At 36.0% G+C, this 23,184-nt stretch overlaps 2 protein-coding genes across 13 annotated transcripts; both read left to right on the forward strand.

The window, feature by feature from the left end:
- Nucleotides 1-546: 546 nt before the first annotated feature.
- On the forward strand, nt 547-21,803 carry LOC126596684 (kinesin-like protein KIN-14H). 12 transcript variants are annotated; one of them, XR_007614022.1, is made up of 6 exons: nt 547-807; nt 997-1,147; nt 1,394-1,484; nt 1,911-2,082; nt 4,775-4,886; nt 21,621-21,803. XR_007614022.1 is itself a non-coding variant. In XM_050263355.1 (3 exons), exons 1-3 carry the CDS (start codon nt 732-734, stop codon nt 2,322-2,324), a joined length of 306 nt encoding a protein of 101 aa, XP_050119312.1. In that variant the 5' UTR covers nt 598-731; the 3' UTR covers nt 2,325-2,463. The 12 variants fall into 12 exon arrangements, 1 of the variants encoding a protein (XP_050119312.1); XR_007614021.1 differs by lacking the exon at nt 4,775-4,886 and adding an exon at nt 21,282-21,393 and having other exon boundaries at nt 556-807; XR_007614024.1 differs by lacking the exons at nt 4,775-4,886; nt 21,621-21,803 and adding an exon at nt 2,211-2,463 and having other exon boundaries at nt 566-807; nt 1,034-1,147.
- On the forward strand, nt 9,078-11,321 carry LOC126596682 (sugar transport protein 13-like). The gene is made up of 4 exons (XM_050263353.1): nt 9,078-9,301; nt 9,436-9,758; nt 9,899-10,023; nt 10,164-11,321. The coding sequence occupies exons 1-4, from the start codon at nt 9,169-9,171 to the stop codon at nt 11,116-11,118; spliced, it is 1,536 nt and encodes a 511-aa protein (XP_050119310.1). The 5' UTR covers nt 9,078-9,168; the 3' UTR covers nt 11,119-11,321.
- Nucleotides 21,804-23,184: the final 1,381 nt, after the last annotated feature.

A 23,184-nucleotide genomic window follows, 5' to 3' on the forward strand; every position in this document is an offset into this window, starting at 1 on the left:
ATTTGGATCCTCTTCGAGACAACTGGTCGGATCGTCTTGATCAGTGTTCATGAACAGTTAGATTTTTATCTAAAGACTACAATTATTATAATTTGTAGAGAGCCCCCTGTTTGTAGTCATTGGATAAAAATTCAACGGTCCACGAACACTGATCAGAGGATCTGACCAGTTGCTTCGGAGAAGATCCAAATCCATCAACAAGGGTGATGTACGCGAAATTCTATATATACTAAGGAGGAGGATTGTCTGCCCTCCTAGTTTCAGTGCTCTTCCATGCCCTCCTGTTTTGTGTGGTCACGGTTAAGCCACATCATTATTTTATATTATTTTTTTATAGATATAATAAGACAAAAATGAATAGTAATATAAAATATTAACGTGGTTTAACCGTGACCACACAATCAGGAGGGCATAGGAGGGCACTGAAACTAGGAGGGCAGACAATCCTCCTCCATATACTAAAGCTCAGTTCAAAAGGTTTACTGTTTTTAAGTACAGTAAAATGACTGAATTGCCTCCGTCTTTTGCATTCCTCTTCGTTGTGTTTTTCAGTCTCAACAGTAAAATGATTAATTTGGCCTTATTGGATACGTGTTGGCCATCTGTTATTCCATTCTTCAGCTGTCGTTGGCTCCTTTTGACAGCAAGTACTGCCGACCGCTCCTCCACCGCTGCTGTGTTTACCCTCTCTCTTCCTTCCTCTTACTCGATCCACTACTGCTTTGATTCATATGTTGTTCTGTCAACCAAAAAGCCAGAGCCTGTTTCTCGAACTCTCTCCTACGGCGGAACCACCGCCATCATCAGGTGCGGCAGCTCCTTTTTGAATCTGAGTATTTATGTACCTTAAAAAATTAGGGGGAAAAAGTGGGTCTTTCCTTTTTACTACTTCCCTTTGATCTCTGCAAAAGCAAACTGAAGTTTTGATATTTTATTTATATCGGTGATAATTTTCTGGTAATTTAGTTTGTTAGATTCACACTCAATTTTCCTCAGAAGTCGAATCTGCAACCACGATGTCCATTGGAAATAGGGAGTCTGATCGGGGAAGTTCTTGAGCCAATTTAGGGAAATTGAGATCGGTAGACGCACCTTTGAGGTCTATAGCTGCTGCATCCTATGCTCGAGCTGCCATTTCAGTTGTTGGGTATGACTAATTTCTTTCCTTTCTGGCCAATTTTCGACACCCAAAGTTGTTATCTTTGAATTTCCCACATGGCTCTTCTGGTTCCTCGATTCCCTTCACTCCTCCTTTCCCCATTCCTACTCCTCTACTCTCCTCTTTCTTTATTCTTCTTATTTCTTCTCTTTAATTTTTAATACTTTTTTCTATAAAGCTTTTGAAAATATTTTGGCTTAGGATTTTGTTTGTTTTGTGTGATTGTACTTGCAGAGCAAGGAGAACGTTACCCCCAATGATTACTTATAAAAAAAAATAATAATAAAAAAAAGAGCAATTTGGTTCTGCTTCAAACCTACAACGAGTAAGTTCCTCTGATCTGTGATTTTTAGGGTTTCGAAAAGGGTTATCGGCTAGAAATAGTTTGAGATTTGGGGAGTTAATGTTTTGAGAAATAGCTCTGAATTTTTGGTTTTATTTTTGCTGATTTTCGAAGTGGTTGTGGAAACCGGTTCTTTTGAACCAGTTTAATCGGTTTTAGTGATTGCATGTGGAGTGGGTTTTTGAATTTGTTTAGCCTATCTCAATAGGTCAAGATTATATTTTCCTTCATTTTTTAGTAACCGAACAGAAAATTAACTCTCTCTCCTTTGTTTGGTTTAACTTTACCAATTGATACTTTAAAAGTTTCTTAAGTTACTTCAACTATTAAGTGTGAAATAATTGAATACTTGAAAATTGGGTTTCGTTTGATTGTTTGTGCCAATTGAGCTAATCTTTTGTTGTGTAGCAACAAGGAGAAATGAGTCGGCCGGAGGACTCTGAAAGATAATTGTTGTTTTACAGTTGCTGCTATAGATATGCCGGCGGAGCCTGTGGAGGGAGAGTTTAGGCTTGGGTTGAGAAGTGGGATAATCCTCTGCAATGCTATCAATAAAGTTCAAACTGGAGCTGTGCCCAAGGTGACCCTGATCCTCTGATCCTTTTCCAAATTCTCACATTTGTGGTTGTTGTTGAATGGTATATGCATATGGAAGAAATATGGGAACCATTGAAATGTTGAATACTTTGATTTTGTGTATTTTTTCAGGGAATGGGAGAACCTTTGAATAAGTATGGTTCCTTAATTGAAGCAATTCATGTCATGACTGGATCACTATTTCACCTATCGCCAATGAAAATTATTGTCGACGATAGGCATTGAAAAATCCATATGTTTTTATCTGCAAAAACATTCAGATATGGTGTATCTTAATAACTTTCTCATGACCGCCAAAGAAAATTACTGTATCGACTAGGCATTGAAAACTGCCATTATTTATAAGACGTTATTATCTGCAAAACATTCACATATGGTGTATCTTAATAACTTTCTCATGCTATTTTATTTGATTCTATAATCAAAATTTTGTAGTTTTTAGATTTTGTGGATCTTAGTAAATTAGGTAGTACGGAGAGTTGAATATCAGAGTGCGCCACGAACAAACAAACCAACTGAATATAAAACTTTATTAAATGGAATTGCTAAGAATGCTACATGAACAGAAGAGATTACATCTTGACTGACTTATAATTCTACGAGTTGCAAATTACCGTATATATAGAGAATTAACCTAACCCTAATAAGCAAGGAAACAAAACCTTAATACTAACGGGCTAAGCCCAAATTCAAACAATAAAATAATCCTAAATTTCAACACCTCCCGTCAAACTCATGATTGTACACGTCATGAGTTTTCCAACAAGCAAATGTGGATGCAAGTTCTGTTAGGCGGACACGACAAAGCAAACTCCGTTAGGTGGACACGACAAGGCAAGCATGCGAGCAATCAAGTGAAGAAACGAACAATCCAGGTTTCAATCAACAAGGCCCAACCAATGGCCTTCAAACAAATCATAATAGGCCAACAGATTGTGAGCTCCATACTTTTTTCTTTTTTTCCTCTTTTCACGCCATAAGTTTGCCAACAAGCAGATGTGGATGCAACCTCCGTTAGGCGGACACGACAAGACAAGCTCCGTTAAGCGGACACGACAAGACAAGCTCCGTTATACGGACACGACAAGACAAGCTCCGTTATGCGGATACGACAAGACAAGCTCCGTTAGGCAGACACGACAAGGCAAGCGGGCGAGCAAACGAACAATCCAGGCTTCAATCAACAAGGCCCAACCAATGGCCTTTAAACAAATCATAATAGCCCAACAGATTGTGAGCTCCATACTTTTTTCTTTTTTTCCTCTTTTCCTGTTTTCTTTTTCTATTTGTTTTTTTCTTTCTTTTCCTTCTTCTTTCTTTTTTCTGTGCGAACAAGTGCAAACAGCGACGGCGAGACTTTTGGTTGCAGATGGCAGGTGGTGGTGACAGCGTTCGATGGCGATGGCATTCTGTTGCAGCGGTTGTTCCAGTGGGTTCGGCATTCTGGTGTAGCGGTTATTCGAGTGGGTTCGAAACTGCAGTAGAGTACATGGCGAGGACAAACTCGATCTGTGTTTGTGGTTCTCGGGTCGAGCAGGAGCGGTGGTGGGGCAGACGGGTTCAAGGGTTCAGGTGGGCTTGGTGGCGGGTTTGATGCAGGTTTGGCGGCGTGATAGGGTTAGATCCAAGGCGGCGGGAGGTTCATCAGATCCGACGCGGCGCGCAGGCAGTGACTTCAAGTGCGGGTGCGGGTCATCAGGTGTTTCAGACTGGGTGCAGGGTGGCGAGGTGGTGCGTGTCTGGAAGAAGCAGCAGTGTTGGATGGTTCAAACAACGGGTGCACAACGATGATCTCAGTCAAGCAGAGACTGATTTCAGCGAGTTTGCAACAGCAGGTTCAAATGGGTGTAGGCTGTGCATAGCAACGACTTCAAATTTTATTTTTTTTAACTACGAAACCCTAACCTAGGGCACAACGAGAAAACAAATCACAACGAAGAAGATGACAAGACAAACAAGCTAGCTACCAAGAACATATTTAACCTCGGAAGATCAAACCTGCTCTGATAATAAGTTGAATATCAGAGTGCGCTACGAACAAACAAACAAACTAAATATAAAACTTTATTAAATGGAATTGCTAAGAAGGCTACATGAACCGAAGAGACTACATCTTGACTGACTTATAATTCTACAAACTACAAAGCACCATATATATAGAGAACTAACATAACCCTAATAAGCAAAACGTAACCCTAATACTAATAGGCTAAGCCCAAATTCAAACAATAAAATAATTCTAAATTCCAACACGAAGTACTCTTTCGCTTCTTTCATTGAATGTGGGTGAATCATAGTTGCATAAGTAATGATGTAGTTCGCAATTGCTAAAAACATTTGGCTTACTACTCTGTCAGTTGTGCATCTAATCTTCTGTAGGTCGGCATTATTCATGCTATCAAAAAGCTCCATAGTGATCTTCTAGCCATGGATTAGCAGTTTCACTTCACGCATCCGTCCAAGAAATTTGTTGTCAGATAATGCCTGCAACTTGGGCTTTTCCTTTAGTAAAGCTTATGGATGCATTGCAAGACTACCAAGAGAACACATAAAGTTTTATTACACCTCATGCGTTTAATAAATTATTTTAGCTTTCATTTGTTTGCAATGAAACTTTTACTATCGTTTTACACTCCTAGAGAATCTCACTATAGCCCTTTTATCTGATTCTTCAGTCAACAAAAAATCTTCATTGAATACATAACGTTTGATGGAGTGACTGATGAAGAGCAAAATGCACACCTACTCGGGGCAAAAGTTGGAAAATTGCTAGAGACATTTCAAGTGGTTAGTTCTAATCTTTATGTACTTGCATAATAGGAGGAACTTCAATCCCTTTTGTGTGTTTCGTATAATATATATATACAAAATAACTTTTGCATTTGTTGTCTCCTTTCCTACAATTCATGAATTAATACCCTTTCATCCAATTGGTATTCTGAGTAAATTCACAACCAGTAATGAAAGCAAAGTAATGAGCTTCTTTCTTTTCTTAACTATGTTTTTTTTTTTTCAGATCATGGAATGCTTTTCTTATGCTAAGATTGTAACCCAATCAATAAGCAAGTGAAACACACAAGTTCTTCATCGCATGTTAGTTTTGATCCATTTCTAAAAATCCTATGCGTGGTACAAGAAAAACATCTCTTTAGCAGCAAAGAAGAAAGAAGAGTAAAGTACTGAACAACAATATGAAAAGTTGGGACATAGAAAACAAGATATTTTGTGTATTATAACTATATGGATGTAAATAAGATAATTTTTATGTATGATTTGGTCTCTATAGAACATAGGGATGTGAATAGATTTTGATATGGATGTGAATAAATTTTTACAAGTCCCACACATGTAACGAAGTTTTAAAACCCGTGCATTGCTCGAGCTCTTTTGCTCGTTTAAGCTAAAGCGAGGCCTTGTAATGGCAGAAATATATTTCTCAAGATTGAGCCAATATCCAACAGTATGGGGAAGAACACTCTCAATAGGGGTGATTTTATCCGAGTCTTACATGTTCTATCCTTTGTTATCCAATGTGTTAAAGAGGGATTCTCAATGTTGGTGGAACGATATTGAGGTAGACACACTAGAACACAGCAGCTCATCTACCACGATAATTTTACCACGGACTTTAGGTGCGCGTGATAAAAAGTGAATATTTATCACGGACTTAGTGAGCACGTCGTGGATAATAATATTTTACAACGAGCAAATAATGGCCCGTTATGATAAAATAATCTAATACCACAAACTTAGTCAACACGTTGTAAAAATATTAAACCACCACGGGCCTTCAACGTGGTATATAGTTCGTAACCACTATGGATTCTTTTTATCTACCACGATCATTAAGTGTGGTAGAATTACACACATTATTAAAAAAAAAAATCAGAAAGCGGGATTACAAATTTCCCAAAATTTGAAATCTATGAAACTTACTAATATTCCCGCCCTTCTCAAAATTTAAGTGAAATCCTTCTCAATTCCTATTTCTTATGGCTTCCTCTTTATTCTCTGGGCAGACTCCCACCTACCATTGCCGACTTGAAAACTCCCCACCGGTTCTTAGCCATCTACAGATTTTCCCATTCACCCTTTCCCTCTCGTTTACCCCTTGTTCTTTCTTCCCCTTCGTACTTATTCTGGGAAGATTCCTTTTTCTCTCTCTCTTTCTAACTTCTGATTTTCATTTTTTTCTTGAGAAAACTGCAATAATGGTGAGCTTCTCAACCCTCTGAGTTTTTACTTAACGATCTTCGTCAATCTGCTAGTATCGCTCTAAATCTCCCTGCTAGTTCCCCAACTGGTGTCGTCATGAGCCTTTGCTTCATTGGCTTCATCACGGCTCTTCATGTGTTCGGCAAGCTGTACCTCCACCGATCTAGTGGCGGAACTTGAGGTCTGAGTCCTGGTTCAGATCGGGTTCGGATTCGGAGCTTAATTGGTAATTCAATGCTACAAATACTTTGTTTTCGCTATGCTATGTAAATTATCTCAAGGTTGATATTGTTAGGGTTTCAATTTTGTTTAAAGTTTGGATCTTGGATTGTGTTTGGATCAAAATCGTGTAATAAATATTTAACCTTTCGTTATTTTGCTTTCTGAATTTTGATATGCTATTGAATGATTGAGAATTTGATGATCCAAAAGTTTTGAATTTGTTAAAATTTTAGAGATTAAAAGGAAAGCATAATTGTGTAAACTTGGGAGATTCATGGTTACATAAACTAATTAGACGTTTGCTAATAAGAATTGGAATTGAAAAAAGGGCATCCAAAGCAAAAGGAATTAGAGCTTTTAGAAAATAAATAGGATTGGCTTTGCAATACATTGGTTACTGATGTATGTTCAGAAAAACTGCCCTTGATCCATTTTGGGGTGAAATCTTGATGATAAATGTAAAGATAAGAATGGATGAATGATCAACAAAATGTGAAGAGCTTGACTATAGGCAACAATAACTAAGCTTCTTTCCTGCCTATGATTGGGACTTTGATTAGAAGGTATTATTTAGAGGGTTATATAAGGTTGTTACATAATGAATGCCTATTTCTGTTAATATCTTTATTAGAAGGAATCAGAAGTTTGGACTGGGGCTGAGTTTATCCACAGGGTTCAGCATTTGATACCTCTTGATCCACTGCCTGTCTCAGTAGTTTAGTATATCCTTGGGATAATCGGTACTAGGACATTTTTTTTTTCACTTAGATGATGGACTGTTTGCCTTTTGGGAATTGACTTTATGGATGAAATTTTTTTGTATATCATGTCCTTGAGTTGAGACATGAGTTTCCTTTCTAAGATATATATTTTTTCTTGTTTTATCTCAAAGGTGGTTAGTAGTTCTAATTCATGAGGGTCCATAACTCCAATGTCAGCTATTACATCAACAGGAAACTACAAATTTGAAGTTTGTACATGGGTGGGCAACTGCAAATTTGAAAGGAATTTGATTGGAGGTATTCAAGGAAAACTAAAGTCTTCTAAGTGACAATTTCCTTGTAAATGGAGGCGTATTTCATAATTGATAGATGGTTTCATATTTCTTAGGACATCACATTGGTTTTATAGGTGATTTTGTTGTAGTTTAGTGTAATACTTGTAATTCTTTTTAAACATGTAATAATTTAAAATTTTATTGTATTATAGTAAATTTGCAATTTTGTGGGTTTTTATATATTGTTTTATTTTTTTTTATCAAAATTTATATATTGTTTTTAATTAATTTTTTTTTTAATTTTTAGAAAATTTTTTATAATGGACATTAGCCGTGGTTAATTAATGGTCTACAACGGTTTTAGCGTGTGGTGTTAAATTCGAATTCACTACAGGCTAAGTCCGTGATTATTATTTAATTGATAACGTGCTTTGGCCGTGGTAAAAGTCTAAACTTTTTACCACATCCTTAATACTAACGGGCAGTGTGTCCGTGGTGGATTTCGATCTACAACGGACATCCACCGTGGTAGATGACCGTTTTTCTTCTAGTGACATGTTTCAGATCTAACTATGATACGGCCAAGCTTATAATATGTCAGCAATACTGGGATAAATGGACTACCCAAAGTAGGTAGTTATCGCCTGCGAGCTTAATGGGTAGGAGGGAGGCAACATTCCGAGGATCAACGTGTAATATTGTACGTTTGTGCACAAGAGGAAAAGGTATTGAGGCGAGTAAAAGAATAAGTCAAGCCATTAAGGAAGAGGGGAAGGAAGAAATTCTGGTGGATGAAGAGAGGAGAAGAGAGAATAGACAACAGATAACAGAGAAATTGGTTTCTTGCTTTGGTAGATGAGCTTAAGCTCTTACCTTTGCTTAGTTATCAAGGCAGTTTTAACATGTGAAATATAGCATTCATATTAATATTTTTGGTCGCATATAGATCCTTGAAAATTTGGAGGATTTATAAGATTTGGATTTTCGTATGAATTATATCTACTTGTATTAGAACAGCTTTTGACACCTTAGAAATTGTTATGTCATTAAACTCATCCATATGCTATATTAGAGAGCCTAACTTCCTATGGAACAAAAAGGACAGTCAAATTGGATTAGCCGCAAAAGTGCACAAGTGTCACCCTTTGATCCTTTGTGGCAAATATGAAATCATATTCTAATAAACCCATGCGTACTAGATTCCTAGACACACGGGCAATTTCAGTCAAATGGACCTTACAGTTGACGGATTACCTGCCACATATCGCAAAGAAATGTGGTCGTTCAAGCATTACTCATAACAGACTCGATCAACTTTGGTGCAACTAACTTCTCGTGAATGCCTGACCAAGCATAAAGAAAGAAATTCAACCGTAGATCATGCCATGGGGAAAGATCCTGACCGTGGTAGTGACTAAATCATCCACTTTCTACGTAGCTCACTCGCTGTTGCCACAAAGTTTTTCAGCATATAAACCCCACAAGCACACGTCTTATTTCAACAAGCTAGTCTCCTCTTCTAGAGTTTCCTTAGATCATCTAATACATAAAAAAAACTCCACATTCATCAAATTCGATACTGTGACATATAGTGCAGCAAAATAAGTTTGAGCACTTAATTAAGAGCGAGAAACCATGGCAGGCGGTGGGTTTGGGGCCGCATCGGGAGGCGGAGACTTTGAAGCAAAGATCACGCCTCTTGTGATCATTTCTTGCATAATGGCCGCTAGCGGAGGCCTCATGTTTGGTTATGATGTTGGTATCTCAGGTACATATACGTGACTCAAGAGCTTTCCGTCGCATCCACACATACAATTAACTATTAACGTACGTGTTTTGTAAAAAATTTATTAGATTTCACGTATAATTCTGTTTAATTTGATATATGGATATACAACGCAGGGGGTGTTACATCCATGCCCCATTTCCAGAAGAAATTCTTCCCGGTTGTGTATAAGATGACTCAAGAGCCTGGACTTGAGAGCAACTACTGCAAATATGATAATCAAGGCTTGCAGTTGTTCACATCTTCATTGTACCTGGCTGCTTTAATGTCAACCTTCGTTGCCTCGTACACAACCAGATCACTAGGCCGAAAGCTAACTATGTTTATTGCCGGGATATTTTTCATAATCGGAACAGTTTTTAATGCTGCAGCTATTAACCTTCTCATGCTTATCATAGGGAGGATCTTGCTTGGTTGTGGAGTTGGTTTTGCTAACCAGGTATATAGTATAAATTTGTAATAATCTTTTTTTTTTTTTTTCAATAAACTGCCTGCTACTCAATTGCTAATGCCAGCTGGATTTTCCTGTTAAATGTTTTTGAACACAATACGTTTACTAAGAAATATACGTAACTACAGGCGGTACCGCTTTTCCTTTCGGAGATTGCACCCACAAGAATTCGAGGGGCACTTAACATCCTCTTCCAACTCAATATTACCATTGGCATTCTTTTTGCAAACCTTATCAATTACGGAACTAACAAGTAAGCCGGCCCAATCTTGCTAGCTAATTCAAAAGACAAGATCTGAAGTTCTGAGTCCACAAATTTTAGCGTAGTAATATGTTCCAATCACTTGAAAGAATATACAACCAAGTAATATTTTGTTTACCATACATGCGCAGAATTACGGGAGGATATGGATGGAGGGTATCGCTGGGTTTGGCTGGGATTCCAGCCGGTTTGCTAACCTTGGGGTCGCTCATTGTGGTAGACACTCCTAACAGTTTGATTGAACGAGGCAAGTTGGAGGAAGGAAAAGCAGTTCTTAAAAGGATTCGTGGTGTTGACAATGTGGATCCAGAATTCTTAGAGATTGTTGAGGCAAGTCGGGTGGCTAAAGAAGTGAAGAATCCCTTCCAAAATCTCCTTAAGCGTAGGAACAGGCCACAACTGGTCATTGCAGTTATGATGCAGGTGTTCCAGCAATTCACTGGCATCAACGCAGTCATGTTCTACGCTCCGGTTTTGTTTCAGACATTGGGTTTTAAGAGCGATGCTTCCCTCTACTCAGCTGTTATAACAGGAGCTGTCAACGTGCTATCAACCGTTGTATCAATCTACTTTGTTGACAAAGCTGGTCGCCGCATGCTCTTATTAGAAGCCGGGGTCCAAATGTTCCTTTCTCAAATGGTGGTTGCAATAGTGATGGGACTCAAAGTCCAGGATAACTCTAACAACCTTACCCAAGGCATGGCTATTCTTGTTGTCATTATGGTTTGCAGTTTTGTTGCCTCCTTTGCATGGTCTTGGGGACCTCTCGGGTGGTTGATTCCTAGTGAGACTTTCCCTTTGGAAGCTCGCTCAGCTGGCCAGAGTGTGGCTGTGTGCATCAACATGCTCTTCACCTTTGTTATAGCACAAGCCTTCCTCTCAATGCTTTGCCATATGAAGTTTGGCATCTTCCTGTTCTTTAGTGCTTGGGTCCTTGTCATGACAATCTTTGCAATGTTCTTAATTCCCGAGACCAAGGGTGTCCCAATCGAAGAGATGACAGAAAGAGTCTGGAAGCAACATTGGTTCTGGAAGAGATTCATGGATGACTTTGAAGATGATCCCAAGGGCAAGGCCCATGTTTGAACTATCTCACCTGGCCACCGGTCTCTTCCTCACAGTTTATTACATTTCATGATTTCCTTGAGTTTGAATCTTAGGACCAACTAATAACTCTTCCTTTACTTCTAGCTAGTTGCCTCACAACGGGAGCTCTCTGAATGCCAAATGCTTTGTTTATGTTTTGAGATGCGCTATTTGCACTTCCGAATAAACTCCTCTTGTACTTCCCTTTTGCATTCTATTCTTTTGATCTCTTATCCGTTTATTAGTTGTGTTTTAACATGCTTGGTCTAATTTCTGATACAATATTCATCCGTTTATAAACATCACCATCTTCTATGGGATGAGTTAATTAATAAATGGTATGTCAAGGCAATAAAAAGGAACAAATTTAAAGCATTAATAAGATAATCTCTTGGAGGAAGTTGCTCTTTATCACGTCCTACAATGATATATTCTGCCACATAATCATTGCTAGAATCTTTAATTAGTAAAATCGCGTATACAATATATTTGCAGAAGTAAGTTTTCTTCTATTGATACGAAGACTGTATACAAAGAGGTTCACTTAACAAAGAAGTAATTTAGCCTACATTCTACATATACGAAAGGAATATAACCTCCTTATACTAAACAACTACAAAAAAAATTTCCTATACTAAGACAAAACTACCAAGGATACTATCGTTGACTTCTCATTCTTAACACTCTCCCTCAAGTTAGAGAGTGGATGTTGAGAACTCTCAACTTGTGTACAACAGTTGAGAAAGTTTTCTTTCCCAATGCTTTTGTGAATATCATCTGCGAGTTGGTGTGAAGAGGGAACATATTTGGTGACAACTAAATCATCTTGTATATCTTATCTTGAATAAAGTGGCAATATGTCACCATATGTCTAGTTCATTCATGAAAATTGGATTAGTAGCAATATGGAGACCCATTTTGTTGTCACAATGTAGTAAGGCTGGTTTTGGATGTAATAAACCCAAATCCCTTAGAAGATATCGAAGCCATGTCAGTTTCACAACAAGTTCTAGTCATGGTTCTATATTAGGCCTCAAAGCCAACCATGAGGGTGTGCAAGTGGTGCCACCCGTAGGGCTCCCAAATTTTCGATTTTAGTTTACTTGTATATTGCATATATAAATTTAAACATGCAATGAAATAATAATTTGTTCTCTCAAAGCTAGTGTTTTGTGCGTATTATCCGTGAACCATGAACTGGGTTCAAGTCCGCTCAGTGGCGTTTATTTGTGTGTTTTATTTTTAATTATTTTGGTATTTAAAATGGTTTTGTGTTTTATTTTAGGGGCTTTTAGATCCAGGTCCAAAAACATATAGTATTTTTAGGAGTGACTCCAGTTATCTAATTATATGTTTTTATTTCTTTTATACTCCTTTTATATTTTCTAAAAATATTAAAAATCAATTAAAATCTTTTAATATTTTGCATTTTTCAACTCCAAAATATCTAATTAATATCTTATAAACAAAAATAATTAATATACTAACATAAATCTATCTGCAAAACATTCTCCCCTTAGTCAAGTAGCAAAATATATGAATATATATTATACCTATAAGTGAGATATGAAACTTAACTAAAAGGTAGAAAAAAAAACATAATATACCTACAAGTAAGACATATTAATCTGTAACAGGTTGACTATGAAAACCTATGATATAGGTTGATTATAAAAATTTTAAAAAAAATCTATAAATGGGTTAAAACAGGAGGAAGAACAAAAAATAACAGAACAAAAAAATATAAAAAGAGATAATTAGGAAGAAATTTGATTTTTACAATAAGTTTTTTCTTTTAAGAGATAATTATTGATAATTAATAATTAAAATTTAAAGAATTGGACTTATTTTAATAAATTGGACCATTCCTACTATTGGCTCAAAAAAATTGGAGTTATATCAAGTTTCTCCTTTATTTTAATTTATGTTGGTATTTAAAAGCATGATGTTTTGAACCCAAAAACTTAGGGGATGCAAATAGGCACTTAGCCACCACACCAAGATTTTTTTTTTCTTTTACACTATCTATTTATACATTATCATAAAATTTAAAATGTAAAAGAAAACATAGCAACTAAAATGTTAGACTTTCTAAGGACTTTTATTCATTTTTGTTGGTATTTAAAAATAAGGAGTTCCAAACTTAAAAACATAGGGATGCAAATAGGTACCTAAGCACCGGTCCACCACACCTAAATGTGTTTTTATTTATCTCAATTTATACATAATCATAACAATTAAAATGTAAAAGAAAGCATAGCAACGAAAATTCTATAAATTTTAAGGGCCTCCGTTAAAGTCCCCAAAATCTCAGGACAAGGATTTACAAGAAGATGTTTCAGTGGCTTAAGCCCCGGGATTTTTTGATCCTCAACGTCCTAATCATGTGTGTAAGTTACATAACACGTTATATGGCCTCAAACAGACTCCTAGTGCATAGTTTTAGCGCTTCAGCAACTTTATTCTTCGTCAAGGTTTTGTGCAGAGCATAGCCGACCCCTCTCACGTAGCCGGCTTTAGGGGAGTGCGACCGGTTCTATGGCACAGGGCCCCAAAAATATTTTTTATTGAATATAATAATATATATAAATACTAATCAAATCAAAATATATACATATAAAAATCCAATGGGCCAAGACTACTACCTAAAAGCCATGTCAGGCTACTACCTAAAGCTAAAAGCCATCACCCATCAGACTTAGACTACTACCTACGGCTACAACCTATACGAAAATATATAAAATAATAATTAATAAAAGGCAAACCGGCAAAGTTAATCAATTAAAGTGGAAAACCCATTGATCGAGGTAAAATTCAGATACACTCTCTCACGCCAAAATCCCAACATTGCGTAACTGCGTTCCACTTTTCTTCTTTTCACACCAGAGTACCAGAGCACCAAAGTCAAAATCTCAGATGCTGTGCCTGCCAGTGTCCCAGACTCCCAATGTAATTCCCTTCTCTCTTCGTTCCACTGTTATATTTCCCACAAATTATTAAACCCTAATTTATAAATTTATGAAATTAAAGAGAAACTTTCAAATTATTAGAGTGATGTGGACTTCAATCAAAGTAAGATATTTACTAATTTAAGTATATTGACTCGAAATTTGAAGATTTGGGTATTTCTCATCTATAATGATTTTTATTTTTATTTTTGTACTTTTCAGGACAAAATCAAGAGAAGACCTGTCACAAAAAATCATTAGACGCACACGTATTACGGATTATCAGGTTTCATTGTTCATACTTTTTATAATTTTTTTGTGATCTTGTTTGAGATATAAAAGATGGCACCTACTAGAAAATATCCATCTGACTACTTGAAGCGTCAAATAAAAAGAAAAGTTGAACAATTGATTCAGTCTAAAAAATGAGCTATTGATAGGTTCTTTTTTTAAGTTTTATTTATTTCCATATTGCTTTTTAGCATCAATACATTGTTCAATTTTTTTAAGATGTCTTATAAGAGGCCCCTTTTATGAATTTCGCACAGGGCCCCTGAAATCTCAGAGACGGCCCTGCCCCTCTCTATTCACTTTTCATCACTATACGGTTCATCTCATCCCTTTACTTTATGTGGATGATAATGTATTGACTAGCAATGATTCTTGGAAATTAAAGATCTTGGTTTTCTTTACTATTTTCTAGGTTTTGAGGTTCATCCCACTTCTGCTGGTATTCATATGTCTCAGACTAAATATGCTCTTGAATTACTTAAGCAGACCAATATGCTTGACTGCAAACCTTCTAATGCTTTTATTGCTTCACGTGCTTAATTGTCTAATCAGGATGGTATTCCGCTTTCTGACTTGTTCGATTTTCGGCACTTATTAGGCTTCTTGCGGTATCTTACTTTGACTCTTTCGGACATTGCTTATGCGGTTAATCATATTTCTCAATTCATGTCTTGCCTAGCTGACCCCTCTCTATTCACTTTTCATCACTATTGTACGGTTCATCTCATCCTTTTACTTTATGTGGATGATAATGTATTGACTAGAAATGATTCTTGGAAATTAAAGATCTTGGTGTTCTTCACTATTTTCTAGGTTTTGAGATTCATCCCACTTCTGCTGGTATTCATATGTCTCAGACTAAACATGCTCTTAAATTACTTAAGCAGACCAATATGCTTGACTGCAAGCCTTCCAATGCTTTTATTGCTTCACATGCTTAATTGTCTAATCAGGATGATACTCCGCTTTCTGACACGTTCAATTTTCGGCACTTATTTATAATATCTTACTTTGAGTCTTCCGGACATTGCTTTTGCGGTTAATCATATTTCTCAATTCATGTCTTGCCCTACTCACATGCATCTTATTGTCGCTAAACGTGTTTAAGTTATATTAAGGGCTCTCTTGAACATGGCATTTCATTCAGGCACTCTTCTATGCCTCCTTTGCTTCATGGGTATTCTCATGCTGATTAAGCTGGGTGCCTGGACACACTCGCCGCTCTACTTCGGGTTTCTTACTATTTCATAGCCAGATTTAATATCGTGGAGCTCCACCAAACATCCCATTGTTTTCAAGTCTAGTGCTCAATTGGAATATTGTGCCTTGGCTCATGCTTGCACCAAATCTATTTAGCTCACCTATGTGCTTTGTGAATTTCGGTTTCCGGTGCTTCACCCCACTCTATTGTTTTTGTGATAAGTTGAGCACAACATACATGGTTGCTAATCTGATATTTCATGCTCGGACAAGGAATATTGAGCTTAATTATCACTTTGTCTGTAAACAGGTCAAACTTGGAATCACAAGGTACAATTTATTCATTCCGTTGATCAACCTATGGATGTTCTCACCAAGGGCTCTCCAAGCGGCGTTACTTCTCCGTTCCAAACTTGTCTCTCCACAACCACCAAGTTTGGGAAGGGCGGTTTGTATAGGAGAATCCGGTTAGGATTCTATTGGGTTAGATCTTGTAAATTCATGTGAACTTAGAATTACTTGTACGACAAGTCATAGGCTAGTATATATTTGTACCTTGTGTTATAAACACATTTGACTCAATTATAATTCTACACATTGTTCAACAATGTATCCGTCGCAAATTTCTATTCAAATTCGATCTGTAAGCTATTTTTTGTTTAATTAAAATTCTTGTGTGGTTTTTGTTTTTTGTTTTTTTTTTTTTTTGAACAAACAATATTTCTTGTGTGGTTTATTTGTTTCACATATTTTCTATTGCTCTAACTAGCACTACAAAAAAAATAGTCATTACTGACAAAGATTTTCCAAGGGCCCCAAAAAACCGTCGTAAAAAGCACATTTTGCGACCATAAAATATGGGTCGTTAGTAACATGGCATGAAACAAAGTTTTATTACCAACACACATAATGTCCTTGGAAAAAGTCCCAAGTTTCATCGGAAATGCACTTTTGTTTGGCGGGAAGAATTGGCTCCAATTGTATTAATGACAAGTAAAGTTCTTATCGGAAATAGAATGGTTATTTCTGAAGGTTTGCTCATGTTGACGAAATTGATTTAGTATTTTTGAGGGAAAAGAAATCCTCTCGGTAATGTTTTTATATTTTTGAGGGAAAAAAAAGTCCTCTCAGTAATACTTTTATATTTTCGAGGGTGATTAGTTATTGTCAGAAGTAATCATATTTTTTCTTTCCTTCAAATTTTTTTCTTTGTCAGAATAAATTTTTAAGGCATATGATTTTGTTGGAATCAATTATTTACCAATGGTCACATGTGTCGTTGGAATATTCTTGAAATAAGTTTGATGCTTAATTTAAATTCTATAATAAATAGATCATATAACCTAGAATACATATGGAGAATATTGGACCATAAAATTAAAATAAAATCGTTGAGCAAAAAGGCATATAATTTAACATAATATTATATGAGAAAGAAATAATTTGCATGTCTTTGTTAACTCATAACATTTATCCTGGACATTGAACAAAGTATAACCACATCACTTCCACAACTAAATTGTGAGTTTTTGTTTATAACCGTCAAAAGGTTTCGTCCCGTTACCTAATATAAGAATGTCTGTTTTTTGCGATTTTTATGTATGTGATCTTGGAGCATATACAAAATAGTTTGACGATTGGATCGTTGAAACTAGTTTTGTAGAATGTGTATTCCTTCAAAACGATAGATTCAACAAACACTTGGAGTTTATTTTATACTTCCATTAAGTAGAACATAATATTTTGTGGTACCCACTAGTGCAAATATTTTAAATTGAAGATCAAATTCTTTCATCGTACTCTTATAGGGTTGAGGAGTGTATTTGTAAAAAATCATTAAAATCAAAGTTAAAATAACCGTTAACTTGTGAGTTTTTGTTTATAACCGTCGAAAGGTTTCGTCTCGTTACCTAATATCTGAATGTTCGGTTTTTGTGATTTTTTGCGTATGTGATCTTGGAGAATAGACAAACAAGTTTGACGGTTGGATCATTGAAACCAGTTTTGTAGAATGTGTATTCCTTCAAAATGATAGATTCAACAAACACTCGGAGTTTATTTTATACTTCCATTAAGTAGAACATAATATTGTGTGGTATCCACTAGTGCAAAAATTTTAAATTGAAGATCGAATTTATTCATCGTACTCTTATAGGGTCGAGCTTGATATTACGAGCGATTATATATATATTTACATTTTTTGCACTTCTACAACAACAGTTAAATTTTATTCTATGGTTTATGAGATTATAGTGACAAATTTTGGAATTGACCTTTTCTCAAAAGTTGTCGAGCTTGATATTGCGAGTGTTTGTATATATTTTTGTACTTCTACATTAATTAAAAAACTATTAAAATAACTACAATAATAACCATAAGATTTAATCTTACATATGTGAGATTAAATCCTTACCGTTGAATTTAATCTAGCAATTAAATCATAAAAGTGTTTTTGGCGGGCTGCCAAAATTTTGGCATGGCACCCAAAAACCAAACTATATTTCCAAAGAGAACGCCATTTAGTGTTCTCCTCATTTTCATTTCTCTCTTACGACTTCTCTGCCTTTCCTCTTTCAGAAACAAAACCCTAGCCTCCATCCTTCATTTCTCAAAGTCTCTCGCAGCTTCTCTCTCTCCATCGCTCGATCACAATCCATGCCATCCTCTCCAAAATTTCACTCCCTGTACATTTTTCTTTGCCCTGTTTGCTTACACGATGTGAACCCTAATTTTTCTATTTCTTTGGGAATCTCAGGTACTCCCAATACTGGATCTTTGTCTTCTTCTCCAACCATGAGATCTCACCGGCGTATGTCTCGGTGGATGAGATTTTAGAGGCAGTGGCGGCTTTGGCATAATCGCCATTGCCAGTCGAAATGGGAATCGATCTCCGAGATCGATTGAATTATGGGGGGCGAATGTCCACTAGTGATGGCGAAAAAAAGATTCATCCAACCTAGCTTCTCTTGTTTGATATTTTCCTAATTATCGTATTGATTTATTCATAATGTTTCTGTTCTAGAAATTGGTCGGTGATTTTATACATTGGTTTAAAGAATAACATTTAGTTATGTATGATAATTAAAATTCTTGCTTTTTCTTTCTGCAGGTTCAGTAGTAATTACTAGTTGTTTTGTTTGTTTTACAACCCTTTTTTACTGTTTCATTAGCTAGGAAGAATCAAATGGGTTCCAATTAATTGACTAATCAATTTACTAAGAGTAATTTCAACTGGGATTTTAATCTAACTGTTAGTGGGTGGAAATCCATGCCAAATAGGGTATGTATGTCTGCATGATTGTTTTTGGCCAAGCACAATGGTTTTGTGATGAGATGTTTCAATTCTCTACATTGTTTCAAGTACTAAATACCCATAGGAGATCTCTGGATTCAACGCTGGACATGTCGATTTTTCTTTCAGGAAACACCCTGAGATGAAATACTGATGTTTGAGAATTTTAATATAAATTTTGAGTGATGTTTCATTCTTAAGCTTTACAGTTTCCAGTTATATTTGCGCAAAGGACTTGCAGACATGTAAACATTTGATATTAATTTTTGGGCTAATGATTGATTTGGTTTATCGCATTGGTTTGGTTAATTTATATTTGCATAAATATATGTATTCAGTAGGTTCATAATTTAATCATGTTCTTATCTTTTTTTAAAGTGCTTTCCTTAATATAATTTGTCAAGAGTTCAATTGCAAAAGAATACATGCGTAGAAAGGTTTAGAGGCAAAAACTATACATAAAACGCTAGTTTTAGAGGTAGTGTGGTTGAGAAGAATATCTAGAAACTTGATGATTGTAAGTAAGTTCTTGCCTGCATTTACTCCATTCTCTGCATATGCAATGCTAATTTTGCATTACATGCTCTTGTTGGAGTTAATTTTGTATATCTGTGCAAGTCTTCACTGGTTAATTTTTGGCTTCATGTGTGGACTGTTGGAGACTATGCAGATGCTTATGTCTATGCAGATAGAGAGACAACAATTGCTGAGGCTCAAGCATTAGGTGCAGTATTTCACTCTCGAAGTCCTTTCTTTGGAGGTGTTCAACTGTGCATATAGTTTAACGTTAGAATTGTTAAAATGTGCATATAGTTTTACTTTCCTTGTATTTTTAGATTCTTTGGATTTATAGCATCCTTTGATCGTAGGGTGGTACAAGAAAAATTGAAGAATGTATTGGAGGTGTGTTTAATTTTCACTTCAACTACTCACTTGCATTATTTATGGTATAGATTGGTGGTTGCTATGTTCACATCTTGAGCTAAAATTATGCAAGGCTCTTCATTAGAGCTTATGTTTATTTTCAGATTTTCATTGTTTGGGTTTCTTACCAATTGACAATTATATTGTGCTTGATATAATTTTTTTTTCTTGCAGAATAAAGATAATAATTGTGGATCAATGTTCGTAGCACTACATTCGAACTCCTTGACAGTTGGTTAAAGTGGACATGAAAAACTAGTGATATAAGACATATCATAGGACTGTAACAAGTACATGTAAAACTTTTACATGTATTTTTTTGTATATGTAGTTGAATATATGATTATTAATATAAAACAATTCTTTCAATAAAAATTGGCATTGAAGATATTATTAAATTAAAAAAAAAATTGTATTTGTATCCTTTTATTTTTGCCGACGAAGTAGGATCAATGGAAATGTATAATTCCAACAACTCCTGACCCTCACAAATATGTTTTTGTGTGTATTTTCGACAATTCTCAATTGTTGGTAATCATAATTCCAACGATTGTGCACTCTTGTAAAAAACATTTTACTGTTGGAAAATCATTTTTTGACATAATGTTTTGGTCGTAAGAAAATCATCGCAAAAAATAGATGTCGTTGTTTGGAAAGTATATTCGACGACCATACAAGTATTTGCAACCACATAGACATGTCGAAATATAAAATAATTTTGTCATTTTGAAAAATCAATTCCGACTAAAAGATAACTAGTAATGACAAGCCACAAGCGTCGTAAATGAAGCATTTTGACGGTTGGTCGAAAAAAAAGTATTTCCAACGGATTAATTTGCGACACCCAGCGAGGGATTTTTCCCGTCGTCAATAAGTATTCGCGATGGCAAAATGCATTTTCAAACGACATTTGACCCTCGCAAATGACCATTTATTTTGTAGTGTAGTACTAGAGCGTTGTTGACGCGGAGGACTTGTCACTACATCACTTTGTAAAACAGGTTTTGTGAAAGTCTTTTGAACAGCAATAATTGCTTTATTTCGGAAAAGGAGCTGATTAAGCCTTGTCGGGGGCGTTAACGTAAATCGCTATCTTGAGCTTGCATACCATAGGAGAAGAGAAGCCTGGAGTTGGAGGAGGCTGAATATAACTTTTTCTTCGAATACAGAGAGCAACAAGACGCTGTCAGTTGTGCATCTAATCTTCTGTAGGTCGGCATTATTCATGCTATCAAAAAGCTCCATAGTGATCTTCTAGCCATGGATTAGCAGTTTCACTTCACGCATCCGTCCAAGAAATTTGTTGTCAGATAATGCCTGCAACTTGAGCTTTTCCTTTAGTAAAGCTCATGGATGCATTGCAAGACTACCAAGAGAACACATAAAGTTTTATTACACCTCATGCGTTTAATAAATTATTTTAGCTTTCATTTGTTTGCAATGAAACTTTTACTATCGTTTTACACTCCTAGAGAATCTCACTATAGCCCTTTTATCTGATTCTGCAGTCAACAAAAAATCTTCATTGAATACATAATGTTTGATGGAGTGACTGATGAAGAGCAACATGCACACCTACTCAGGGCAAAAGTTGGAAAATTGCTAGAGACATTTCAAGTGGTTAGTTCTAATCTTTATGTACTTGCATAATAGGAGGAACTTCAATCCCTTTTGTGTGTTTCGTATAATATATATATACAAAATAACTTTTGCATTTGTTGTCTCCTTTCCTACAATTCATGAATTAATACCCTTTCATCCAATTGGTATTCTGAGTAAATTCACAACCAGTAATGAAAGCAAAGTAATGAGCTTCTTTCTTTTCTTAACTATGTTTTTTTTTTCAGATCATGGAATGCTTTTCTTATGCTAAGATTGTAACCCAATCAATAAGCAAGTGAAACACACAAGTTCTTCATCGCATGTTAGTTTTGATCCATTTCTAAAAATCCTATGCGTGGTACAAGAAAAACATCTCTTTAGCAGCAAAGAAGAAAGAAGAGTAAAGTACTGAACAACAATATGAAAAGTTGGGATATAGAAAACAAGATATTTTGTGTATTATAACTATATGGATGTAAATAAGATAATTTTTATGTATGATTTGGTCTCTATAGAACATAGGGATGTGAATAGATTTTGATATGGATGTGAATAAATTTTTACAAGTCCCACACATGTAACGAAGTTTTAAAACCCGTGCATTGCTCGAGCTCTTTTGCTCGTTTAAGCTAAAGCGAGGCCTTGTAATGGCAGAAATATATTTCTCAAGATTGAGCCAATATCCAACAGTATGGGGAAGAACACTCTCAATAGGGGTGATTTTATCCGAGTCTTACATGTTCTATCCTTTGTTATCCAATGTGTTAAAGAGGGATTCTCAATGTTGGTGGAACGATATTGAGGTAGACACACTAGAACACAGCAGCTCATCTACCACGATAATTTTACCACGGACTTTAGGTGCGCGTGATAAAAAGTGAATATTTATCACGGACTTAGTGAGCACGTCGTGGATAATAATATTTTACAACGAGCAAATAATGGCCCGTTATGATAAAATAATCTAATACCACAAACTTAGTCAACACGTTGTAAAAATATTAAACCACCACGGGCCTTCAACGTGGTATATAGTTCGTAACCACTATGGATTCTTTTTATCTACCACGATCATTAAGTGTGGTAGAATTACACACATTATTAAAAAAAAAAATCAAAAAGCGGGATTACAAATTTCCCAAAATTTGAAATCTATGAAACTTACTAATATTCCCGCCCTTCTCAAAATTTAAGTGAAATCCTTCTCAATTCCTATTTCTTATGGCTTCCTCTTTATTCTCTGGGCAGACTCCCACCTACCATTGCCGACTTGAAAACTCCCCACCGGTTCTTAGCCATCTACAGATTTTCCCATTCACCCTTTCCCTCTCGTTTACCCCTTGTTCTTTCTTCCCCTTCGTACTTGTTCTGGGAAGATTCCTTTTTCTCTCTCTCTTTCTAACTTCTGATTTTCATTTTTTTCTTGAGAAAACTGCAATAATGGTGAGCTTCTCAACCCTCTGAGTTTTTACTTAACGATCTTCGTCAATCTGCTAGTATCGCTCTAAATCTCCCTGCTAGTTCCCCAACTGGTGTCGTCATGAGCCTTTGCTTCATTGGCTTCATCACGGCTCTTCATGTGTTCGGCAAGCTGTACCTCCACCGATCTAGTGGCGGAACGTGAGGTCTGAGTCCTGGTTCAGATCGGGTTCGGATTCGGAGCTTAATTGGTAATTCAATGCTACAAATACTTTGTTTTCGCTATGCTATGTAAATTATCTCAAGGTTGATATTGTTAGGGTTTCAATTTTGTTTAAAGTTTGGATCTTGGATTGTGTTTGGATCAAAATCGTGTAATAAATATTTAAC

The sequence above is a fragment of the Malus sylvestris genome, chromosome 13 (genome assembly GCF_916048215.2).
Source record: "Malus sylvestris chromosome 13, drMalSylv7.2, whole genome shotgun sequence".
Classification (NCBI taxonomy): Eukaryota; Viridiplantae; Streptophyta; class Magnoliopsida; order Rosales; family Rosaceae; genus Malus; species Malus sylvestris.

What these genes read in the sequence shown, in the direction of transcription:
- LOC126596684 (XM_050263355.1), top strand. Translation starts at nt 732, where the DNA reads ATGTTGTTCTGTCAACCAAAAAGCCAGAGCCTGTTTCTCGAACTCTCT. An exon ending in GGAACCACCGCCATCATCAG is followed by an intron (nt 808 to 1,966) that starts GTGCGGCAGCTC and finishes GTTGTTTTACAG; the next exon opens with TTGCTGCTATAGATATGCCG. An exon ending in AAACTGGAGCTGTGCCCAAG is followed by an intron (nt 2,083 to 2,210) that starts GTGACCCTGATC and finishes GTATTTTTTCAG; the next exon opens with GGAATGGGAGAACCTTTGAA.
- LOC126596682 (XM_050263353.1), top strand. Translation starts at nt 9,169, where the DNA reads ATGGCAGGCGGTGGGTTTGGGGCCGCATCGGGAGGCGGAGACTTTGAA. An exon ending in GAGTTGGTTTTGCTAACCAG is followed by an intron (nt 9,759 to 9,898) that starts GTATATAGTATA and finishes ACGTAACTACAG; the next exon opens with GCGGTACCGCTTTTCCTTTC. An exon ending in ATCAATTACGGAACTAACAA is followed by an intron (nt 10,024 to 10,163) that starts GTAAGCCGGCCC and finishes ATACATGCGCAG; the next exon opens with AATTACGGGAGGATATGGAT.